This window comes from Condylostylus longicornis, unplaced genomic scaffold (genome assembly GCF_029603195.1).
Source record: "Condylostylus longicornis isolate FDR11 unplaced genomic scaffold, ASM2960319v2 ptg000053l, whole genome shotgun sequence".
NCBI lineage: Eukaryota > Metazoa > Arthropoda > Insecta > Diptera > Dolichopodidae > Condylostylus > Condylostylus longicornis.
In genome coordinates, this window is record NW_026578022.1 from 603,986 (window position 1) to 615,613 (window position 11,628).

General features: G+C 23.2%; 1 protein-coding gene across 3 annotated transcripts in view; it reads left to right on the plus strand.

The window, feature by feature from the left end:
* LOC129611594 (LON peptidase N-terminal domain and RING finger protein 1) overlaps positions 1-11,355 on the plus strand; it is a 109,017-nt gene extending 97,662 nt beyond the window's left edge. For all 3 annotated transcript variants that reach the window (XM_055524802.1, XM_055524803.1, XM_055524804.1), the window contains exons 4-7: positions 9,129-9,266; positions 9,348-9,831; positions 9,940-10,820; positions 10,895-11,355. In XM_055524802.1, the coding sequence (XP_055380777.1) occupies positions 9,129-9,266; positions 9,348-9,831; positions 9,940-10,820; positions 10,895-11,170 (1,779 nt within the window). In that variant the 3' untranslated portion in view covers positions 11,171-11,355. The remainder of the gene's footprint in view (positions 1-9,128; positions 9,267-9,347; positions 9,832-9,939; positions 10,821-10,894) is intronic.
* The last annotated feature ends 273 nt before the right edge of the window (positions 11,356-11,628 follow it).

The window sequence follows — 11,628 nt, forward strand, 5'->3', positions numbered from 1 at the left end:
AAAAAAATAAAAGTGACGTGATGTCGTCGGGGAATTTTTATAGCATGTAAAATTTTATTTTAAATTAGTTTTAGAAAATAGAATAAATAAATTTTTGTGTTCCAAATAAACAAAAAAAAAATTGCAATTTTACTTAATGAGAATTTTTTTTTTATTTTTAGCAAATTTACATAAGCACTAATTATAAAAATTACCTATAGTGTTTAGTTTTTGTTTTTTTGGCACATTACAATAATTTGTAATGAGAAGGGAGAAAATTTCATATAAATTTGCGTATTAAAATTAGGCAGACACCTATAGGTTTACATGCAATGCAACAAAATTTTGTAATTAATAAAAAAAATTTAGTGTGAGAACATTACATGAGAACAAATTTTATTTTAAAAGTTAAAGTTTAGCTTAACTTTAATGTACTTTCGACTGTTCTTTGAGTTCGAATTGATATTACGGAATAATATGTAACGCGATATCAAAATAACTATAATAAAATTGATAATTTCTACGACAGAGTGACTGACACATTTTAATTTTCATTGACATTTGAAAAAAAAATAGTGAAATAGATAAATTGTAGTAAACAATCTTATGAGTTAAGATTGAAACTTGACATTGCAGTCGTCTGGCTCCGATTTGAAAATTTATGTCCCCGGGTGCTCTTTTTGCGATTTGGCTGCGATTTTGTTTTTTCCTCTGTTAAAAATATTGATAATTATTTTAAACAAAAATTTTGTAATATCTAAATAAAAAAAACTTTTTCTGCAATAAAAGTTTGTTGTTAAAACCGTGACATATTACGAACATATGTATAACCTTTTCTGTTAATTTAAAAGCTACTATTTATTTTTTATTATTCAAGTTAATCAGTCAGTTAAAGTGTAAAATAATCGTCGTGTGACGTATGAAAAAGCGTCGATGTCGGTAGGTGAAATCTATTTGGAAAAACTTTAAAAATTGAGAAAACGATGACGTCATCATTTTCTCTCATTTTTTCTTAAAAAGTAATTAAGCGTACTAAAATTTTTTAAAGTATTTTCAAGTTTTATAAAATTTTTAAAAACTTTCTTATGCCAGACTTATTGTTATCCTGTCCTTTATTGTTTAATTTATTGAAATTTACTGAAATCACAATAAAATTTAATTGCGAATTTCAAATCTATGGTTTTTTCCTAAGTGACGCTATAAGTACATTATCTACATGCGACATGTTGTTCTCAAAAAAAAATTTCTTGTTTTTTAAAATTGGAAAAATTTTTTCTTTCTTTTTTAAGTTTTTTTGAAAAATTTAACGCATTATAAAAATGTTAATTATGATGAAGAATACAAGATATTTTCTTCTTGTTGCGCTTTTATGTTCGTTTTAGTCTGTTGATTTTCGAAAATTTTTTATGACGCATAAAATAAATTATGGCGAAGGCATAATACAAACAAAGGTGATTTAATTCTTTTCTTAAATTTGAAATTTAAAGTGATAGAGAGAACTATTTTTTTTCTCTTAAACGAATACATTATAAAAATTTTCAATAAATAATTAAAATTTTGTAGTTATTATAACAATAAAAATTAATATTCGGAAACAAGTTCGAAAAATCAACACATTAGGGCGTAATTTTCTTTGTTTTCGAATATTAAGAATAATATTGAATAATTCATTATTGAAACTGAAATCTCTATAATATTAAAGTAGAATTTTGTTGATTTCTGGTACAGCTCGAATACCATTCTCCTAGGTATTCTATATATGGTATAAGCATACATATTATATATGTATGTAGTTTTATATTAAAATAATTTATTTATTAATAATTTTCGAAAAATAAATCAACCAAATTAAATATTTTCTAAAAGAAAAACCAAAAATTTTAAATAAATTTCAAAATTTTGTAAATTTTAAAATTGCAAATATTATTGAAATTTTTTGTCATAATGCAGTAAAATAATTGCTTCTCATATTACGTACAGAGAACGTGTGCTTCATGTCTCTAATTACAAATTAATTTCAAAGTTTCTTGCCAAATTTTATGTAAATATTCTAATACAACAATTTTATTATTTCAAGGCAGTTATGATATTTTTTCCATTTGCTTTCAATTTTCATTTTTTTCTTGAAGCATCATCATGCTCGTTTAAATGTCGAATATTTTGTTACTTTTCAATTGTCAATATGTTTGTTGTCCATCAATTTAATTTTAAATTCTGTTTCTTTTTTTTTCGCAATGCTGTATAGTTCCATTACTGCTATGTACAATTAAAATAAGTGAACAGACCTTTGATATTCAATTTTTATATATAATTTTTTTTCTTTTGTGTCTTGCCAATTCACATATAGAAAATTATGACAAAAGCAATAATCTAATCATTGATCATGTTTTTTTTTCTTTCGGAAACTGTTATATTTGAGTTGACAATTACGCATTCTACATGTACATATATACGTCTTTCTCTTTATATACCTACAATCAATTTCAATTATAATTTTTTAAAATTGTTTGTGGCGCTCACTTGTCATTTCCAGAACAAAAAATAAAATCGATATGATTTTTCGATTTTAGTGAAAATTCTAGAAAATAAATTTTTGTTAAATAAATTGTTGGTATTCTGTTGGTATTGGTATGCCATATGTGATTCAAAAAAATTTAAAATGAGAGTTTTTAGGATTTCTTTTTTGGATGCGTAATGAATTATTAAAGAAAAGTAATAATATAGGAGTGAAGGGAGGGAGATGAATAAGTCTTTGGAAGAAGCAGAATTAGAAAATTTTCAATTAAGGTCAAAAATATTTAAAATTAAACAATTAACACGCGGTATTTGGCACAAAGTAAACCAAAATTTGTGTTTGATTTGAATTTATTTTATTTTTTGGAAGTAAGTAAATAAATTGTGATTAAATGAGGAATTCTAGAACAGCATTGCCATATTTGAAGATAAAAGATTTTTAATTTAATATACAAATTAAGCTTAATATTGGTGAAATAATTGTCTACAAGTTCAACATTAGTTTTACGTATTCATACACATTGAATAATCAGATTTTGTCTTCAAATTATTAGACCCAAATTCAATTTGAAACTATTGGTTATTTTGGTCGGTATCTAAATTAATTTGGCATACGTAGCAAATGCAAATTTTCACTGCTATGTTTGTTGCGGGGAAATTTCATAATATTACCAAGAGTTTGTCCCAAGTGAAAATTGTATATGAGATTAATAAGTGTATTATTTTAGAAAGGTAATAAAAGGGTTTGATCTTTTTGAAGTTGTCTGCAGTTTTATCAATAATTTATTAAAATTTAGTCGGTCTCAAAGACGTTAATCTTAATTTAAAATTTGTTTCGAATTTTTTGATTTATACTGCTTTTTGTTATTATCATAAAAGCATTCTTCTAACATTCTTCAGCTTTATTCCAAGATCTTAATTTTAATAGAAACTATGTTATAAAAAAAATATGAAACACAAATATTTTTGTACACTTGCAACAAATAATAATTTTTTTGTTTTGTTAGGAAAAAAATTACTTTCTTTAAGTGAAAATACAAAACAGGAATAAAATTACAAAAAAATTCCTTTATCTTTTTGATCAATTTACTCGAAAAGAAAATGAATAATTTTTCTTTAAATTTTAATAGTTCATTGCCATCAACTAAACTAGCCAATGTACAAACCATAATATAATTATAGTCAATTATTTTTTGGGTTCAAACTCCTTAAATATATTTGAAAACAACAAAACAAAAAAAACTACTCTCTATTTCATTCTTGTACACTTAATAATGTATATACTCAAGTACATACACGTACATATAAGTTGATGTATATCAAAAGTGATTTTATTTTGTCCAACAATAAAATATTTCGCAAATGTGGAAATTCATTTATTTACTTTCCTTTATCTATATATACAAATTTTTCCGTTTTCTTTTATTTTTGAGTGCCATTGCCTTTACTAAAAAAAATACCCGTTTTATATACTTATGTATACATATTTATTTAGATTGATATTAATATCGAATTAATTGATTTTTTTTTTTTGCTTTATGTACATAAAAGCATATAATTTTTCACAAATTTACATAGTAAATAAGTATATACATAAAATATGCCTGTTTACATAATTATATAAGTTTGATATTGTGCATATAAGCCTATAAGTATATTGGAATTATTTGCAAAAACAAAATATTTGCTTATATCTTAAAACAAAAATTAGATATTTTAGTCCATAATTTGCACCCATAGAAAAATACTATCACATTTTAAAGATATGAAAATTTTTACGATTTCGATTTAATTTTACTAATATCGTTTCGCAAGGCCCGTCACCCACTTAGCAAACTTAATGACACAAGAAACTGGTGGTTCATAGTTTATCATCGATATTATGCACCAGCTCCATGTTTCTCTTTAAAAAACAAATCATTACGAAATCCAAAAAAGATAATATATTTTGAAAATAGGAAGGTATTGCTGAAAAATATTAATTTTTAAAAATGTTGGCCATCAATGAGAGATGTGAGAGGACATTTACTTAAATATAAATTAATATGCACTTTACTTAAATATGCAGTAAGTGCAAATAGTATTTTTGGTACTATATCTGTAATTTCCTAAACGATCGTAAACTGCTATTCATTCTATATATAATTTTTTAAGTCACGTTTTTTTTTATTCAACTGAATTTTTTAATTTTTCAGCATTCCAAAATAATGTAACTAAATTATTACAAAATTACAAAGTGACTGCGAATTATTATTTTGAAAAAATAGGACACGTGATATGGAAAACATTTTAATCACTTTCAAATTTTATATGTACATGGTTTCGTATTACTTGCTCATTTCCCTTTCAATCAATATGAGTGAAAAAGTAATATACAGAAATCTTGTTATTATATCGTATATCGTATATCTTGTTGCAAATTTCGACTTAACTCATCAAATTCCATAATATTATTGAGAATTAGTTGAATACAATATTTAACACTATTGTTAGAATCACACAACACACTAATTTTCGAATATCAAATCAATATGAAGTAGATTAAGAAAGAGCAAAGAGAAATCAATTTTGTGTTATCACTAGTTTGTTTACATTTTGTTTCCTGTTATGGTAATGTTGTTTTATGGGTGCGATTAAAGTAGATATAAATAAAGAAATATTAAATATAAGAAAAAAAAGATTTTCATGACTTACACATTATATTGAAAAAATAATATATATATATATATATATTTGTTTGTAACATAATGTTGTGCACAATATACTACATACATACATACATACAAAAATATTATTTACAAAAATTTGATAGGTATAACAAGTATAAGAAAAAAATTTATGTTCAATAGGTAACAGAAAAAAAAAATCAGAAACACAATGTAACAAACAAGTTAAAATATGTAATTGCAATAATATTATAGTATAATAAAAATTAACAATATAAAAACAAACTATAATTCGCTCCCTCCCTCTAATACAAAAATAGTTGTACAGTACATATAAGTATGTACATAATATTTTACTAAAATATATAAAATTAAAAGCAAACACACGATCCATTAGAGTCGTGTGTTGTGTGTTATTTGATGGATCTAATTAGCGGGTTAATGAACTTGAATTGTATACATATGTACATACTATATATATATATATATATATATTGTTATTTATTTATATGCAGAATATTATGTACATGCTTATATACTTATATATAGTATATTGCTTTGGTTTTATGTTGTTTGGCCTATGTACATACAATTATAACATGAACGATTTTTTAGTTTATGGCAAAAACAAATTTTCTTTTTTTTGATATTTTGCGACTCAATTTTTCACATTTTATTTTTAATTTATTTTTTTTTTCTGACTTTCTTTTTTAATTTCTTATTTTAGTTTTTATTTTTCGGTTAAGTATGTAAATAAGTTTAGTAAGTTTTTCATTTAAAATGTGTTTATAGGGAGGTTCCGTTTATAATATAAATTTTGCAGTAAAGAATGTTATGAATAAGAAAAAAAAAAGAGGTTTGAAAGAAAAGGAAATTATTTTTCCCTTTTTTATAAAATTTCTTATAAAGAAAATTTTCTTTATATTTTTATACTTTTCTTTAAGGTTGTTGTACTCTCAGAAAATTTTACATTCATACATACATATATATTCGAACGTGTATGAAATTAAAATAAAATTATGTGTAAATACATAAGAAGTGTCGCATGTAAATATGTAAGTATATAATGCATGAATGTATGTACCATTATGCAAATATAATACGCGTATTTAATATATTTTCGATTTGTAGGCATACATACTTACACAATATACATGTAGATACATATATATGTTACATATGTAAAACGCTGTGTAACATTATTTATGTTGAAATGAGTGTATGGATGAAAATGCGAAATGAAAAACTTGTAAAAATTTGCTTGAAGCAAAATAAAAAATAAAAAATAAATTGCAAAATGAATGGGAGTTTTTCTTAGTTTTTCTTTTTTCTCTTTTTTCTCTTCTTATGTAAAAAGAGAAAAGAAAACTAACAGAACAAAAAAAAAAAAGATGTAATAAAATTTTCTTTTCATACAAGATGAAAATAATAGGCAAAAACAACAAAAAAAAAAAGAAAATTAAGAAAACAGAAAAAACAGAGGAAAATCAAAAAGGAAAATGAAAATTTTTCATATTTTCACTTGAAGCAAAATAATTGCGCCTTTTATAAATTCTGTTTTTTCTTTTGTTTTAAATTTTTGTTTTTGCTAGCGAAAATATTTTTACTTTCTTATGTAAATATAATTTTCATATTGTGATTGTGCATGTGTGGTCATGTAAAATAATGTACATACATACACGTACCTTACATTATATTTCTATGCATACTCAATTGTATTTGAAGAGTGTTACCAACTGAACTATCATGTAGTTAAAGCTATTTCTTTATGCAATTTGTGAAATATCATTTGCAAATCGAACGTTTCTTATGAGTAATTTTCTTAATTTTTCTCAATATTTTCTCCAAAACCTGATTTTTCTTCTCTATTTAATGTTATTCTTATGATATGACAACTCCCAAAAGCTCAAATATACCAGATTTTTAACAATTTAGTTATTCTAAAATCTATTTGACGAAATTAAATTTTTGTAAAGAATAAATTTTCGTGTTCAAATACAGTTAAATAATTGTAAAAATATTTAAATAATCACCCATATCCTCTTAGTTACATCATTTGGGGTGATTTTCAGTATATAGAATTTTGAATTTTTGAATTGATTTTATTAAGGAAATTATAGGATTTTTGAAAAATACAATTCTAAACGTCAAAATTCAGTTCAACATTTTATTACAATATAGAAAATTATAAAAATTTTAAAGATAATCAAAAATTATGTCAAATATCTGATTTAATTAATTTAATTAACTAATCACAAAATTATAATTAATAAAAATTTCAAAATCTTGCTAAATTTTTTTACCAATATCGAGTTAAATGCATTTTGGTTTTGTTCACTTAAATTTTTGAAATTATAATAAATAAACTCGCCGTTTCTAATATCAAGACACTCGCCTTTTCTAATATGTCAGTGTTAGACTCTATTATGTTATAACAATATACTCTACTCTCTCATAAAATATAAGTTCTATATTACTGAATGAATTTGTGTGATAACGACATACAGAATATTTTTTAGCAGCAATAATTGATTAATTTGGCAATCCTAATATTTCAGTGTATATTGTTGTTTTACCTACTTATATGAAAATGTATACCTGAATATGAATTTTACCTACTTATATGAAAGCCGAACAGATAAAATGTTTGTAGGAAAAAGCTATTTAATTGATGATAGAAAGTTGTTTTTCAGTTCTAAATTATAAAAGAGAAAAAAAAATTCTTCTTTAATATTTCTATTTTTTTGTATATCTAAGTACTCAACTTAGGTCATTAATATATTCTTATCTATATATATATGTACATATCTTGTATAGATTTATATTTTTATTTACATATTTTCTGCATAAATGCTAATAACAGTAATAACCAAATGGTAGGTAGTTAGTTATTATTTTCTCTCAATTTTTTTTTTTTGTCTTTTCTCATTTTGCCTTTGTTGTTTTTGGATTTTTGCTCATACATATGTATGTACATACATTTATATAATAGTTTGTGAGAGTTGAATTACAGCTTGTTATTTTATTTATTTTTTGTTTCCTTCTCTCTTTTTTTTTTTGAGGTATTTAACTGTTGTTGCAAAATGTTAAGGTAAATAAACTTTTGTAAAGGTCATGTTAATTAGGTGGAAAAAATTTTCTCCCCTTAGGATATGTGATGATGTGATAGCATTAATAACAATTTTACAGCCTTTTATCTTCTGTTTTTTTTCTCTTTTTCTGTATTACATACGTACATTTATACATTTATGTATAATAAGCTTGTATCTAGATGAATATATTATGTAAATAAATAAATATTATGCACATATGTATACATTATGTACATATATTACAAGTTTATATGTATATAGTTACTAGTATAATATTATTAATATTTTTAATGTAATGTATTTATGTATGTTTGAATAAGAATTTTAAATGGATAGATTAAAGAGGCTAATTAGGTAATATTTTCACTGTTCTTCTCATATTTTAATTTTATTTTTTTTTGTTTTTTAATTGTTTCAAAAGAAGGTGTAATAATTATTATGACCTTTTATTTGAAGGTGAATTTTGAATATGAAGAGGAGTCTAAGAATATTATGAAATGATATTATAATAACAGTTATATAACAATTATGTAATATAATTTAATTTTAAGTGATTACTGCGATTATAGTTTAAAAAATAATTAAGTAAGAGAATATAGTTTAAGATATTGCATTACTTTTCAATTAAAAAGCAAATGTTTTAAGAAATCTTTAAAAATAAAACATAAAATAAATGACCAGGCTTCGACGTCATATATATATGTATGTGTGTATGTGACTACAGCAAGCAGTACTTCATGGTACCTGCTTTATATTCTGTGAATAGATTGTACTTGTAAGAGTGTGAAAGTTAAATTTGACAGAATATGCTATATATTTTTATAAAAAAAAAATTTGTATACCTAACAATATTTAATTTCTTATTTTTTATTTTTAGGCATTTTATAGGCGAGCACTCGCTTTAACAAATCTTGGTAGACCAGATGAAGCAATAATAGCATATTGTATAACAGCAAATTTAGATTTGGAGTATTTATATGCATCACAGCCAACATTTAAAACTGATTTAGCAAAGGTAAATTAAAAATATTCTAGAAAATTATCTCTAGATCCATTATTTATAATAATTTTTTTTTTTTTTTTTAAATATTTTTAGCTTTTACAATGTATGATTACCTCAGTAACTAGAACAAATCATAGTATTTTAAAGAGTCGTATAAAAGCGTCAGCACCATATTGTATACAGACTGGAAAAACAGGATTTAATCGTCGACATAGTAGAAGAAAATTACGTAAAATCGCACAAAATATTAATTCTAATGTAATTAATGATGATATAGAACGTAATTTTGATAATATTATCAGTGACTGTGATGAAAATATTTCAAGTTGTGGTGAAGACGATTTAATACATTATAATAATAGAATTTATAAGCAAAATTACAATCATACAAATGTTGAACGTTTATTCAACTATAACAGTAATAATTATAATAGTAACAATAATAATAATAATAGTAGATGTTCAAAAAGATATAAAAATATAAATTTAGATGAAGAATCTTTAAATAGAAATAAAAGCACAACAACACTTAGAATTTTATTAGAAAGAATTCAACAAGAAGTACAAAAAGTTAAAAGTAAGTTGAAAAAAAAATAAAAAAAAAAGTATTTAATTCTTTTTGTAATTTTTTTTTTTTAATTATTGTGTAATTTGTGACTAATATTTTATTTAATTATTTTTATAGGAACTGATAATAATTTAAATTTATTGACTGTAAATCCAGCTCTAATTGATGTTGCTGATTTTGATTGTGTACTATGTTGTCGAACACTTTGGAAACCAGTTGTAACACCATGTGGTCATACATATTGTTGGGTTTGTTTAGATCGTTGTATGGATTATTCATCATCATGTCCATTATGTATGTCACCATTAATTGAACAATGTTATAGTAATTATGATGGTTCAAGAACACCATTACCATTTTCATTAGTTGCAAAATCTGTAACTAGATTTTTAGAAATTGCAATGAAACGTTTTATACCAGAATGGTATGAAAAACGTAGAAGACAAGAATTAGAATCTGAACCATCTGTACCAGTATTTATATGTACAACAGCATTTCCAAATGTGCCATGTCCATTATTCGTTTATGAGCCAAGATATCGTTTAATGGTTAGACGTGCCATAGAATCTGGTGAAAGACAATTTGGTATTGTACAACCAAATAATGGAAAAACACGTTATTCTGATATTGGTACAATGTTAGATATAAAAGATTCAGTTTTATTAGGTGATGGATGCTCAATATTAAGTACAATTGGTTCAAAACGTTTTAAAATAATAACAAGAAATGAAAAAGATGGTTATGAAACAGCTAAAGTTGAATATATTTATGATGAACCGATAACAAAAAATTCATTAGAATCATTAACAAATAAACATAATAAAGTTTATACAAAAGCAACAAGATGGTTTGAAAGTCTTGGTAATACAATTAAAGAAGAAATTTTAAGAAGTTTCGGTACAATGCCAAATTTAGAAGATAATTGGGAAACAACAAGTGATGGTCCAGCATGGGCATGGTGGATAATTGCAATATTACCGCTCAATCAACAATTAAAGGTATAATTCTAAAATTTATATTTCAAATTAATTGTATTATAATTAATAAAAAATTTTATAATTTTTTTTTTTAGGTTAATATTTTAGAGACAACAAGTTTAGAAAAACGTTTAAGAGCAATTGAAAAAACATTAGATTGTATTATTGGTGAAGATCGTAGAACACAACAACAAAATTGTGTAACAGTACCACAAACACCTTGTGATGGTTTACAAGCATGTCAAGCTGTTGAATGTTGTCAAAGAACATCTGTTACAACTAATGACAATACAGATAATGTTGTTAGTAATGATCATCATCATCACCATCATCATCATCATCATCACCATTCAACTAGCTATATGTTGTAGCTTATAATTAAAATAAAAATATAATTACATTTATATTAATATTTTTAAAATTATAACAACAACAAAAACAAAAAAATTAATATTTTCTTCAATTTTATTAAAATATTATATAATTAAAGAAAAAAAAAAATAATATTATATAAATCATACAAATATATTTAGAAAGAGGAAATTAATAAACCAAAGCTTTAATATGGAACTGTGTTTCTTATATATATATACATATATCTAATATATGTAAATAATATATATATATATTTATATATATATAAATAATATATATATATAAATAATATATATTTATATATGTAAATAATATATATATATATATATATATAATATATTATATATTCATATATATATATAAATATATACATATATTATGTATGCATATATATATATCATAAATATGTAATAAAATACTTTAAAATTCTGTTTATCTTATTGTTTTCTCCAAA